Genomic DNA, 15,119 nt, shown 5'->3' on the forward strand with positions numbered 1-15,119 from the left:
GGTGAATGGATTCTTACTCCGGGTTTGCCTTCTGTTTCCGGTACAATTCACGCACGTTCACAGCCGCCTAGAGGTGGCCGCCTTCACTAATCGATAGCACGCGTTTTGTAAAGCAAATAGACACCAAGGAGGTCCTTTTGTTTTTTTCTTCTGCTTTCTTAGCACCTCACGAAACCTTCGAACTTCCCCGGTGCTTGTCACCGCTCGTGTCACCCAACAACCCGTCTCAACCCGTCGTTACGCACATACACGACGCACATTCACGCACCCCCGTGGAAAGCTCGTCGAAAACGCACCGTATCTGCGATGCCACACGCTGCACACCGCTCGGGCGAAGGTATCGAGTGGAACTGCGCAAAATTATTCGCAAACACCAGCTAGTCACCTCACAGGGAGCGCAGAAAGGGTACTCAACGGTTCTCGTCCGCCGACCACTATTTCGTGCGGCCTGGCGATCACTAGCTGAGCGCGGATCAACTGATTTGTGGGGTCCGTGCGTACCGCCCAACGGTCCGCTGTGCTATGGAAGCACGGCGCGCTGAGTGACCCGGATTGAACGGTATTTTTTCGATTTCTTTTTTGTCAATCCGTAAGGGGAAGCTCAACAGTTGCCCGAGAAGAAAACAACCCCCGAATCCGATCTGTTTCGTGGTACAAAAACTGTATCTACACCGCCTGGGGCTGCGGCAGCACGAAGCGCGCGCAGCTCTGAAAGCTTCCGCTTGAGACCCTGTGAATGGGAGCCACAAACGTGAGTTATTCGAGCGAAGGCCACTTCTAGCTCCATGTGTTAACTTGAATCAGTTGATAGGTGGCATCTTTTAGAAGAAGTAATATTTTTATATGTCGAAGTTTCGATTTCAATTTCGAAATTTCGTGAACCCTATAATATCAATGGGATCTGTATGATGGACGACGATCTCGTATCATTGCCCTCGTTGAAGTCTCTAGCCCCAAAGCTCAGTAGGCTGCACACTGATCGAGAAGGGATGCTGCCGGTCCATGCGCCAGAAAGAGAGACGCTCTGTGAGCTTTGAGTGCCTCGAAAGTTGTGCTCGGCACTCAGCACGTTTTTCAAACTGCCCAGTTTTTCGCGATCGTGGGGAAACCACGGTCACGATTGCTGGCACGATTGGATTGGCACGATACCGTTTGACGCCTACTCTCTCTCTCTCTCTCTCTCTCTCGAATTCTCTCTCTTTCTTTCTATATACATATATATATCTCCCGCTCGCTCTCTCTCTCTCTCGCTCTCTGTCTCTCTCTTTCTCTCGCCAGTACAGCAGCTGATCGGCACAGCACGATCGCGACCGGCGTTGTGTGTGTGTCCATACGCAGCAGCCGCGAGAGTACCGTACGGCGCAGTCATTAGTTCGTGAGTCGTTGAACGAGATTGAAAGTGATTTTTTACTCAGGTTGATTTCCATTGTTGCCTCTCCTCTGTCCTTCTCATTCCCTCAGCTCTCGCGATTGGTACCTTAACGTCAACCGGTGCCGGGCGTCTCGTAGCAACGGCCTGCTTCTCCCGCGGCTCCCATCGGTTACCAATTCCGTGTCGCCAGCAGACCGGTGTCTGCGACTCTTTGAGGAACCGCTCAGGTGCATGGAGCATACGTATGTTGCGATTGTGGAGCAGCCGGCCAGAGTGGGGTTTTCCTCGTGCGCCGAGATGACGACATAATGCTGCGGAATGTTTCCGAAGGTTTCTTATGTTAATTGTGACTCTTTTTTGTCACAAGTCGCATATGTAGTGTTTAAATATTGAATGTGGAATAGCCCTATTCTTGTTACTTTCATCTCATTGTTCGTTTTTGTGACCGTTGCTTGGTTAAAAAAATAATTAAACAAAGGGCTTTATAATTACAGTTTGGGAATTAATTGCACTGGGCCGTTCCTTCGATACATCAATCTATACCTTGCATGAATATGTACTTTTAGGACTTTTAGTACTTTTATCTTCAAGACATATTTGTATGCACGATTGTCTTACGCACAAATGTAAGGACGATAAGACACTGAGGAATCGTAACGATAAAACAAACTTCTTTTCAAAAGCAAAGGTTGTTTCAAAATCGTGTTGATATCGAACGATTTTTTTCCTAGAAGAACGGACCTAGCACTATTTATTGATATGGAACATTATTGATGTGGCAAAACGAACGAATAATCTGGTCGTTTAAAAATGTTTCACAAAATTTATTAAATGAACTGAATCCAGTTGAAACTTCGTCAACCACAGTGTAATTCGATAGCGCAACTTTGGAGCGAACAGTGCACATGTACCTTATCTGACCAGGTTCGTTGGATGCGGTGACGCAATAATTATACCACCGTTCCCAAATACATAATTCTGCTGAACGGCATATAAATCATATGGCTCATAAAGTTTTTTTAACCCCAGTCTCACCAAATCGTGGACCGAGCGGAAATGTCCCGTTCAGGCTGTGTTTCGAATGCAGCAAATAAAATTCACGGCTTCTTGGGTTCAGCTTTTCGGTGAATTGTTTCTGTCCGGTTATCTGGCTACATATGTCCGTGGCGCCAACGACAGTGTCTTGATGCTACGTAGATCGGCCTCAACCGATAAGTCTGGGTGGTGCGACCCTACAATTCGACGGGGTTTGAAAGTGTCAAAAGGACAGCAGTGACCGGGTCAGATCTGTGTGAACTCCACGGTCAAAGCTTTAGCCGACACGGAATTTCGTTGGCAAAATCAACCACATCTGGATTTTACTCACATCTGGAGGTATGTTGCAAAGGCTTGAAACGTTTGCTGGTCTTTCATACAAGTCGTGGGCCAGTCTTTAGATTACTAACTTCGCGGAACGAGAGGTAGAATGCCAACGATTGGCCGTCGTCCATTTACATAACCTCGTCGTCAAACATAGCAAAAGCATGTGACCGGAATCAACCGATCGTGACGCAGTCACGGTGACAAAGCCGCGGTGACAAAGCCGCGCGAGACAGTACTCTAAAAATATCCTTTGTTGCCTTTCGACCGTCCTAAGATACCGAGATATGGTAAGATATCACAAGAAGGCCAGCACACGCGCTTACGGGACTCATTGCAAGCTTACGTGGGCTACTCCAGAACGAACTGCTCGAAATCCGGTTTTACGTAGTAGATGACCTTAATTAGTCGTATCCTAGAGCGAAGACCTGCATAATCAATTTACCGATTTCTGCGACTACGGTCCTTTATATGCACTGCACAACGAATGAGAGCAATCTGGCTTGGGTTTCTAATTTGTGGGTTCCTGAATATCATTAAGTTCCGTTTGAAATCGAATCATAGCTTGCGCTTCCGTTTGAAAGCGAATGGCCAGAGCTGGAAACATGATAGTTACTCCCCTTAGTAAGGCACGCATCGGAGGGTGAATAATAGAATATCATTTGATACCCAACCGGACCCAACCTAGATGGTGAGTGGAGTTAATCATGATCGAGTCGAGGTCTAGTTCAAAAGTAACGGAAAACAGTTTTTGGTTTCTGCTTGGATTTAGATAGTCCTCTTTCTCGTCCATGAACTTCAAGACTTTTTTTTCATTTTAAATACCTTTTGGTGAATGTGTGTCCCAACGAAACATAGACATTCCAGAACACAACCACAACACTTCCTTTTTGGAGTTGCTAAACGGAGTTATTGAATAATTACGAACTCCATGAATGAAAGTCGCGAGTAGAAACGAACGCATTGAATCATAGCAATGGCAACATGATTAGTGTACTTACGTAATAAACTACGCTTACGTATGTATTTTAATTAAAATATTTAACCTTGATATGGATGGCTGACGTTTATTTGCGTGTATTGGCAGCTGTCCATACTTAAGATGTTAATTAGTGTGTTTGCTTTCTATAATAATTTTTATGGAGACTAGTATCCTATGGCATATGGTAAAAGTGTTCAACGCGTGGAAATTCAGTTCAACGGTGTTATAGCAATATTATAAGTTAATTTATTATTTCTCCAATCTACCTCTCCATTTGCATCGTTCACCTAAGCTCTCGTTTCTCGAACGCCCACTCGGTCCCTTACGCATTGCTGCCGACAAACCTTTTCTCAGGCACACCCGCGGCAGCTGCAGCAACGGCCTTGTAGCGGTCACCATGCCACTCGGCATAACGCACGTAGCGAGCGAATTTTTTCGCCTCCAAATTTGCCACCCATTCTGGTCAGCCACTTTGTGCAGCTTTCCCTTTCGAGCGTTTTTTCGACAGCTTCAAGGTCCTTCAGAGGCGTACCGGTGGTCAGTGTCTAGTCAGACGAGAATACAAGAATCATAGCTCGGGGTGGTAGGAGACGAAATCCGTCACAAATCTTGCCACAGTCTTCATTTTTCTTTTCGCTTCGTTTTCATCTTCGACAGACTAATTATTCTCCGATCTCCGGTCAAATTCGGAGCACGGAATTTCGGTGAAGGGATCCGTGTATGGCGTATCCGTTTGGTACCGAGTGACGTATTTGGAACCCATGTCACCGACTGTTGATGGCCGCACCTCGAACCACGCGGGAGAAGTTTTTTTTGTATCTACTGGACCATACACACAAGAAACTCCCGTTTTAGGTCACCATAAAGGCGTTACCATAACGGAATCTTGCTGCTGCCTTCTCTTCAGTTGATCAGAATTACAATCGAGAAGTTAGAATCGGTTGCGCAGGTGCGGAAGGTCAGAGGTATCGCCGGTGTTAATCTTTTGCCCCTCCTTCGATGTCTTTTGTTTCCTTAAAATTAATCTTCCCGCTGTGTGGAAACAGCACCTTTCTTGGTACAGCGCCATCGCCAGCGGGCAGGACAATTATTAATGAGCCCCAATAAGGAAATTGCTGAACGCTTGGCGATGGAACACTATTCTCACCTGCTGTGGGAGTCCTAATGCTCTGAGGGCGCGTTTGGCCGTGTGATAGGATTTTGCTATTAGCAGATTTACGACCACCACCGGCGGGTGATTTATTTCTTTATCGATCATTTCGCGAACCGGATGTAGACAGCAGCCAGTGAAATAATAAATGGTCAAACCCACAGATAGCTTCTACAATATCCTCTACTGGGTTGACGGGTGGACATGTTTCCAACAACTTTGAGAATTGAAGAGAATTGTGATTCAAGTTATGGTGAAATGTTCAGTCAAACCGTTCCAATCAACTCAATTGTAACCAATAAAGCGTTGATTCAAACAAACTTCTACAATGTTTAAAAAATCTATGATAAGAGACCAGCTTAGGTTGTGAAAAGTGTTCACTAAGCGCAGAAGTATAATGTATTGGTCCCAAATCTTCGCCTCAAGGATCTGATTGATTTAAATTCAAAGGATTAAACTAGATCTGTCAACACTGAGGTTATAAGCAGTCGATCTAGTGTAGTATTTTTTGTCCTTTTACTAGCCTTAATGACCGTGTGTTGCAAAATAAAACGAGTGCATTAATAAGGATTAAGCTCTGTCACACGCCGCTGATTTAGCTTAATCCGCCGCCAAACGATCGAATGTGCCCGGCTTGTAATGAGCCCGTTTTGGTAGTGGTGTCCGTGAAATGAATGCTATCAACGTATGCGATAGCATCGACCACCTATCGAACGCTAATTCGTGGAGTTCGAGCCACTGAGCATATCGTCTTTCTTTCGCTCCCTTTCTTGTCAGACATTTCGATTGGTACAATTTCGGATAACTCCAGCTCGGTGCTCGTTGGTGCTGAGGCGACAGTATTGTGTCCGATCTGGCATGAGGGCCACCCTTGAGACCTTCACCACTTTGATCCGCCTCCTACACTCACTGGAGGTATCATATTCCCAGCGAGACATAATCGTGAAGCTATTTAATAGACTGTATAAGCCACATAAAACAGCAGAGGGCGAAACATAAAGTATGTTATTCCTTGCGGCGCTTTCAATCGGACAAACGGAGCGCGGCGGGTTTGGGGTGGCCTACATGGTATACGACCTTAAAAAAATCCATCGTTTCACGAAGAAACGACGGTGACCTCAAGACGGTCGGTTACTGGTGTGGTCGCTTTGAGCGAAAAAGGTTTGGTGATCGTGACTCCCGTAACCTCAGCCTCTGCAAAGCTCCAGATGGGCCCCGTAACTGTGCACAGTGCACCAGCACCGGTAATCGTCAAACACGTCTTATCGACCAACGGTAATCATCTACGCCCAGAACCCTAAGACACTCGTGATCGACACTTCGACGTTCTTTAAGGACGCTAGACCCCGCAGTCGTCACCAGTGACCTGTCCAAAATGACTGTTGACTCCGACGCCGAGCCTAATTGCTTATCCTTCGAGACGCAATCGTGGCTTGAGTCGCAGCCGGCCACTCCAAGCACCAAGATCATCGATCGCTTTGCGTACTCTCCGGAGCACTAAGTGGATCGCTGACCTCGCCGTCGACTGTCTGGGGCGCACTAGCTGCATAAATGCACTCTTCAATCAACGAGCGAACCCGCTGCGAGTGCTGTCTAGTTAAACGGACGAAGTGCGCGTATCGATAGCTGCCCCCTGACGTATCGGTGCGCTGATCGTTCGCGAAATTAATTTTACAATCCGCCTGTGTCGCAGCCGGCTCCAGCCAACAGTGGGCAATAGTAAAATGATTTGTGAATGGAACTGTCAATAGCACAGAGGCTTGGCTGATCGAATGTGTCGATCGCGATTTGCTCGCGATTTCTGGTTCAAAATGATTAGCATTCCAACGTAGTTAGGGCCGAGAGGTGCGGTGCTCTGTTTAGGGCCGCAAGGAATTGATCCGTCCTGTGCCAAGTCTGTGGAATAAAATCGATTTTACTGCTCTGACCTTCCCAGCCCGGTACAGTACGAAGGCTGTTAACCTTCGGGTGGCTGACGTTTGCTATGAGCAGCACACAAACACACGTTACATTGTAGTGCCATGGTTGGGCACCGAGAACTCCGCTTACTGCGTCATCCTGGGAGGGGAACCTGTATCGACTTCAACAACCAACTCACCAACGCCCGGGACCAAACGCGGTGCAGGATGTCGGTTGTTTGGGGTTTGCCGGTGAGGTCGCAGCTATGACTTATGGGTCTGGTGCAGGCACAGTGCCATTGGCGTGATAACTGTATCACGACGACGTGAATCACGATGGGTGGTCACTATGGGTGATTGATTTCGCGTACCATTTGCGGCAAATCACAAACGCCCGAAGGCCTTTCTGTCCAAGTAGAGACGCACCGAATGCTTCGCCGTTTGGCTTCGAAATACTAATTTGGTTGCCAAGGATGTCGCTTTGTTTAGTAATATAGCCTTTCGCCCACAGTCACTGGATTCTTACAACTAGTTTGCCCATTTTTAAAATTAACCACTCTAACAGTGTTCGGGAAGTCGATAAAGTCTACCCGTGCCAAATTACTTTTGGAACCATTCTGGTTTTTTGCCGTTTAAAACTGGTACAACCTTGCGGTCAACCAGCATATTGGTACGCAAATGGAACCAAACGACCAACAATGCCCTACAGTGCATGAAACATATCGATCCCGCCAAGGCAACATTCCGTATCCTTCGAACAAACTGTCATGGCGAAGTAATTAATCATAATTGATGCTTAATTTGCCGCGGACGAAAGCAAACAGAAAATATCAAAACTGCCCTCTTTATGACCCGGGCGCTGGACTTCGAAATGTGGGTCCTTAGCAGGGACCGAAAACGCATTCCGAATGGTCGCGCTTGGGTGCAGCGCAAACCGTGATTTGAGTTTGATTGAACGACTAGTCGCGTCGTCGCGGGCCGTGCAATTTCGTAAGTATCCTTTCGAGGGACATCGAGCAAGCTGTAATTATGATCGGGGTACGGACTTTTCTCCCGCGCACGTTCGCGTTCGCTGCGTGGCCATTACCGTGCCAGCAAAACGGAACCACCCGGCGATTGAATAAATAATGCGTGACCAGTGCCCAAGGAGCTGCTGCGTGGGGGAGGCATAATTAAGCTTTCCGTGTTCCCTCTGTTGGACAGTTGTTGGAGTGGCAAGAGTGAACTGAATACCAGGATGTGCTGCATTTGCGTTTCTGAGCCAACGAACGTGCGGGCTACAGAATGGCTTATGGTTTATTCGTGTCAATAATAAATTATACATTTCAGGGTTCGTGTACTCGCGGAAATTGGTGCTAATTTTGCACTCGTTCTCTACTTTTCAAAAGCTCATGAATGAAATGGAACGATAACGAGCCTTCAAACTGTACTGGCTGTGGTTCAGTTTTGGTCTGGATCTGGTTTTGGCGTATCTTGATTTCTCATCTAGCGATGGCTGTTTTAAAATTTCATATCTATTTAATACAAATTTTGTATTTGCAATGAAATATGTCCGTTGGGAACTCATTCTCGTAAAACAAGTTGATTTGACTTGTTTTACGAGAATACTATAACTAATGATTTTAAAAAGTTGATCAAAAACAGGTTCATTTTAAAGAACGTCGTTTCAGTGAGTTTTTGCGTCTCCTTTTGGTTTTCAAAAAAAAATCACTTTAAAGCCTGCCACCTGAACGATTGAGGGATTTACCAGAAGCCCCAACGCCCGGTTTGGCTCCGTTCGGTCACAGTCTACTGACATTGCAACTCTAATACTCTAGCCCCGAAGTAAGTGGTCTGGCACCGCGATAGCCGGACCTCTCCAAAAACAAAAACCGGCTCAACACATCACGATCGCGTTCCATCGTCGTTTTCGGCCACTTTGCCGGTTTTTGAAAGTGTAGTTTGCGGAGGCTCGACAAGAAAAAACCATCAGCAAGGACACTGGCACATGCGAACGCATTCAATTCGGGTGTTTCCTACGAAGCGGTCCCTGCCCAACCAGAGACTGGCCGATGGCCTTGCTTGTGATGGCGTGATTATCATGGTGATGGAAACGAGTTTGCTTTCGTTTACGACCCGCACCAGATTTCGACTTCCTTTTCATCGATAATCGGTAAAAGGTGCCACTCGGCCAGCGCGATTGAACGACTGAAATAAAACTTCATCATTGTGAGGTCTGCAGTTGCTATCATTATCCATCCATTCTGATAACACAGTGGCCAAGACTTTTCATTGAAGAGGTATTCAAATCGAGTAAGAGGTTGACGCTCTTGACCCGTTAGCTCACGGAACGGCCATGAGTCACTTCAGCATTCAAATCAAACAAATATTAGATAGAATTGCTACTTACTGCAATTGGCAGAGATCTGAGGGGTTTTGTTCAAACAAAGTCGTGAGCTGGAGAGGCATAAATTCTATATATTCGATGTCCATATCGTGCTCGTTCTGGGTGAAACTTCCCATGGCCTAAGGTTTTCGTTTGAATTAGTAACGAGGTAGAAACAGGTTTGAGTAATATCTTTTCGCTACATCAACCGCATCCGGGCATACCCGTAGCGCTTGGTGTACCGCAACTTAATTCTTTTCCCGAACTTGATGGCAAAGAAAAGAATTGATTTGCCTTCTTAACAGACGCCAAGTCAAACTAACAAGTTCATCAAGTTGAACATTGGTGTTTAGTTTAGTTTAGTTTAGTAGCAGGTGCTCGGAATGCGCCCCGAGCTCAGGGTCTCACATTGTGGGAAGTCTCCTACACTTCCGTCATTATATCGTTGAAATGGGCTGCAAAATTGAACGTAACGTTCCTGTGCGCGTGCTCTTGAGCTACTTGACATTTCAACATTCAGTGAAGGCTCTGCGGAGTAGCTACGGTCTAAAATCTCACGCGATTATGATCACCGGTGTGGTGAGCCACACCTAGACAACTGTGGACCCAGAACTTCGTTCTACCATCCATTCCAGTACGGAGCACGGGTCGTCTATCGTCGACATGATCTCCGCCAGTTTAATGGTGGCTCAGTGAACGTTGGTCTCAAACTATGATTAATTCGTGTAGCTTAGTGGCAGCTTCTATTCGGTGTCGATGTGGAGACGGTAGAAAACGAATCAGTATTGGCCGTTAGCCGATCAACCGTACGGTTTTGGTAATCAAACGACTCGCGTTTAACAACCAATTGTGTTTGCCTTCAGCCAACATTTTCATGAGGTCAGTTATTTTTAATAGCGTCATAGCGTTGGAAATTGAAAGAATGTTACGAATGAATGCGAACAGAAAAAAACAGACCTTCACCCCATAACTTTCTCACGCTAGAACCGGCAGCGGTTCTGGACAAGGGTCCGGCAGCGGTGATCCAGAGTCGACAGCGACTTCGCAAAGGATGCCGCCGAAGGACCTGCCGATGTCCAATTATTTAACGAACGCAGAGAAAATCAGGAAGGGTAGCTATCATAATAAATGATTGGTCATTATTCTATCATTTCCAGTTTAATCAGTCCAGGAACATTGATCAATTAATTACGACGAATTATTGCAAATTTTAAAGTGAATTTTATTGAAAATTAATGACGAAATCGACGTATCTAAAATTAATTTCTGTTTCGGAGATAAATGACGCTCAATTGTTAACATCGTAAAGGACACATTAACCACGTTCTTCAGGGAGAGATACTAATCGATCGTTATTAAGATGTTCGACACCATTTCAATGAACAGGCGATAGGCAAGTTTTCCGATCTTATCACAGTCTCGTAAAAATACTGTAAATAACTGTAACCACTTTGACATGGCATGTTTCGGCTCAGCTAAGGTTTTGGGATAAGGCCGGTTCGAAACCTTAGACAAATGTGGGTGCCGATCTTGTTAAGCTAATCAATATCGTTTGATCTCGGTGCGTGACGATTCAATTAGCGAGGTGACCAATCTCCGATGTCTCACACACGCCTGAAGAAGGTCCAATATGGGCTAGGCATTGATGTACCACTGATCGCAGCATCCGGAGACTGGTGATTGCGGTGCCCGCCATTGCTCGGCGAGATAACTATCGCGGTCAGCAGTTTTATGGCGTGGCGACCGGTGCCCATTCACCGTATCTATCATACATCTATTTAATCACCGGCTGCATGAAATTAACGACAGATCAATCGATAGTTGGTCACCTTTGTGGCGGCAGGACGGCATTTTTTATGTTCTAACCTCCCAACCCAACGGTTATGCTTCTTACGGTTAAAACTGGAACCGCTGAATGAATGATAGGCTTTAGAATAGATTCGTAAAACTGCAAGCGTCAATCAACCGTCAACGAGGTGCCATTCGTGTTCAATTCACCCATTACACTGCAGCTCATTACTTTTGCACGCTCAGTGCCCCACCGAGTGGAAAGTGAAGCAAACCATTTTGATCTGGCCAAAACCTTACGCATAGTATTTCATGAAGAGATTTGTTTTGGGAACGCTGCTACCGCTGCCGTCTTGGTCATAATTGGCGTGCAGATTAGCTTCGCGGCCACTATGCAAAACTGGTCTCTTTCACGGACGGGTCGCAATCTTGGCTTGACAAAGATTGAGCCGCATGGGGAAAAGCACATGAATAGACAGAAAACGGTAGTGACCAATCGACGGGAAACGGGCATCGGGCTGGGTCCAAAACTGGAGCTGTCGTGAGAAACCGGAGGTCTGTATCCGGTGGGGAGGGAGAGTTTACGCAATAGCGTCGGACCACGAGACCTAGGGAGCTTCCCGCGAAGGCCGGATGACGAATGGAGTCCGCGAAGGCGGTGAGCGTGGAAGGGTGAAATTAATTTGTGTACGACACGTTTTTAACGACGTTTCATAAAACATTAAAAGCAAAAAAAGGCACATAAAACCCGAACCGGAATCATTGTTGGTGGTTTGCTCGCGTCAGTCGGTTTCATTTCTCACAGCGCTCTTAAACGCTGTCTCACATTTATCGACCTCTTCCACGGCCGTCGCACGGTGAGAGGGTTTCGCCCGTTGATACTGCAGACTATGAACGTGGCGGTGATCACCTGTTTTTATTGTTTCACAAAAAAAAGCCCGCATGACCCTCCGTAGAAACAGGCAGTTTTGTGCTTAGCGGCTGGCTTTCAGGTGGGAACAGACGGCCTTTGAAGCGGCTCGTAATGATTAAGCGAAAGCTGATCGAAATGGCTCGCTATCGAATGGTGCAGGTGGTCGAGGGCCAGAACGGTCGACCAGAACCAAGTACTTGAACATCTGGCAGGATTCTGAAGGTTGAAGGCAAACGGCGACAGCAGCAGCAGGTAGCTCATGATTACACTAATTACGGCGATGTCGTGAGCCAAGATTAATCTAATCAACGCCACGTTTTCTTACCCTTACCACATTTATTAACGCGCCCGAGTTGCCATGTGCCCCACATCTCACTGCATTGCCGATCCAGCACTGTGTGTATTGTAGTTTTATGCTGTGCCCACTAGCTGCCCCTGACAGAGGAACTATGCACCTATGCACCACTACTAGAGAAACCATCGAGTTCGGCGGCAAGATTGTGAGAACGGCTGGGACGCCCGTATCCGATTTTGAAATATCGCCCCTTTTGTTAGGTTAGCAAATCGGTCCCACGAAGAAAAACTGGAGCAACAGCAGCAGAATGAGCCACACAGAACAGTATGAAGAATGGTTCTCCGTGGGCTAATGAGCTGTTCGTGTGTACGTGTTGACATGTGCGATGAGTGACAATAATTAGAATGGGACCCATGTTATGCGGAATGTCCATAGCAAAAATGGATTGGTTGTTGCGATCACTAGAAAACATTATATTTCATTTGACTGTAGCTTATCAATTAATATTATCCAAGAGGTCTAAAACACAATTTGAAATAATTAAACAGTTCCAGTATTCGAATGAACTGTTTCAATGAACTGAAGTTGGCTCTAACTTGAACATTTTAAAGTTCCCATCAAACTTGCCTAAGTTGCTATAAATCTCTGTAAGTCCTTGGTTGTGCATGTTGTAAATATCAAATCTGTTGAGGCCAAATGAAATGAATTTTGAGTGTTTTGGAACATAACAAATTGTCCTTTTCCATACGTTCCAAAAACGAGAGAAGTTGGTTAATACCAAATCAATCAGTTTCGGCCCATTTTTGCGAAATTTTGATGAAGAGTGTTTTGCAGTCTTTCTCACATCGCAGCGCATCGGTTATGTAAATCGTTTACAGCAACTAATCATGTTGTGCTGCGAAACGAGCGTTTATTACGCGTGAACATATCGTCGTATAATGCGGCCTGCGAAGCTCTGCGTCTCACATAATGGCTACAATTCGGGCATGGGGTCTGTGAGGCAACGAGTAGTCCGCACCAAAATCTCATCGTAAGGCGGATGTAATAAAATTGAGTTTGGAATTTCTGTAACAGTCCGGCCCATCGACCGACTTTCCCGAGCACGAGGGTTCGGTTTTCCACGAGATTGAGTTGTACGTGGGCCTTAGCCAGGCATGCAAACCTAGCTACGTACGTAGAAACCCCCACGAATGGAGAGAAAACCATTGGTCGAGAAAAGCGTTCGTACTTGTCGCAAGGTTCAAACGGGTTGTAACCGATGGTCCATGCCAGCTACGAATGGCTGTGATGGCTTACTCGGGGAGGCGTGCGGAAGCAACGCGGTGGTCACGAGCTGCGTGCTTCATTTGTACGCGGTGAATGGCTGCGTTCGATGCACGCCACATTCGTCGATCGGTCGAATGGCTTGGATCGGTCACTGCCGATGCGGAATGCAAGGTCGATCCAGTTCCGCTGAGTTAGTTTAACTTCGTTTTGCTTCTTTTTAATAATTTTTCTTCCTTGGCGCTTCGCGGACCCAAGTCCAACAGTTTTATGATGATTTTATTTGATTCCCGGCAAAGTTTCGTTGGGACCTTCATCACGTGGTGTCTCCCCGGAGCCAATCTCAGCCTATGGGCTGTGGTGTTCTGCTCAACACCAAACGCCCCGAAAGCGGTTGGCAATAAATCCAACCAATCGGATCCGACGCGAACCGATTAAGAAATCGCAAACCGAAACCCTTTTGATCAGTGTAAGCCCGAGCACCAAAATCGTGAGTTAATCAAAAGCAGTCTTCTGATCGATTGAGTTGACTGGTTGATAGAATGTTTGAAAACGATAGCATTGGTCAACGTCATTGGTAGTGCAACGCAGAAAATAATGCGATCGAGAAAGGAGGTTGTATAAACAGTGAGGATTTTCAACACTCAGGATACCACGCGTTGAAGCCATCATCGCGATGCAGTGATCGATTTCGAAATACCGTGACAAAAAGCTTCGTGTCACGTTAATTAACGTTAATATGTTAGTTTTGTATTCGAACATCTTTTCCATTGAATGGCTAAACCACTGTAAGAACCTGTTCATTATGTGTAAAGTAAATCAAAAACTCTTTATTATTTGTTAGTCGCGCCACTGTTATGATGCTGCAATCTTACAAACTACAAACTGACCTACAAAATAAAATTACTCGTTGTGTGTGGCGTTTCTCGCATTCGATTTTATTGAAATAAACTTTGGTAAGCTGCTAGAATCTGTTCACATTGAACATGAAAACTATGAAAACTAAGCCGTTATTGAAACTTTCTTTACTGGATTCGAGTTGTTTGGAATCGACACAATAAATCACGCTCAACCATAACAATAACATAAGTCGCAGTCCTCGTTCTTATCGCCGTTACGCTTATAGCTAATAATGCTCGCTGTTGTAAAATACCTCAAAATTCTTCGCCTTTGAATGCTTTCCAGAGTTCATCTCTCGGTAGAGCAGGAGTATGATGGTGCTGGTGAATGTTAAAACCACTAATACACCGAGAACGAGAACAACGAAAGGTGAATAAGTTGCTTCAACATACAATCTGGCTATCATACTTACGCGTTGTCCAGATGAATGCAATGATGCCCAGCTGTCTCTCGCCTGTTCCAGCTTCGAACAGCATCCAATCGATGTGAGCATGGCCTAGGAAGCCCGTGGCCGCTACCAGAAAGCACAAAAAGGGCAGCAAATATTTGGCTTTCTCCCTTAGGATGCCCCAGAAAAAGGCTCCACTCATTACCAGATACAGCACGGCTAGAACAACGACCAGAGTGACCTCCAGATTGTACGCACTGTTTCCCGAGAAGCAAGGGCTGGTCTCATCGTTGGACCCCAGTGATCTCCCAGCCGTCGTAAGCAGGTACACGCTGCAGACGGTCGTCCCGAAGCCCGCCAGACATGCGATGAGCCGCTTCTCCTCGTACGGAATCCGGAGCCAACACGGAGTGACCAGCGTGAGACGCATTTCGACGCGAAACTGA

At 46.1% G+C, this 15,119-nt stretch overlaps 1 protein-coding gene across 1 annotated transcript; it reads right to left on the reverse strand.

Annotated features, from left to right (window-relative positions):
• Positions 1-14,302: 14,302 nt before the first annotated feature.
• On the reverse strand, positions 14,303-15,119 carry LOC131214958 (uncharacterized). The gene is made up of 2 exons (XM_058209311.1): positions 14,698-15,119; positions 14,303-14,624 (listed from the first exon to the last, which is right to left on the reverse strand). Exons 1-2 carry the CDS (start codon positions 15,101-15,103, stop codon positions 14,512-14,514), a joined length of 519 nt encoding a protein of 172 aa, XP_058065294.1. The 5' UTR covers positions 15,104-15,119; the 3' UTR covers positions 14,303-14,511.

The sequence above is a fragment of the Anopheles bellator genome, chromosome 1, assembly GCF_943735745.2.
Source record: "Anopheles bellator chromosome 1, idAnoBellAS_SP24_06.2, whole genome shotgun sequence".
Lineage (NCBI taxonomy): Eukaryota > Metazoa > Arthropoda > Insecta > Diptera > Culicidae > Anopheles > Anopheles bellator.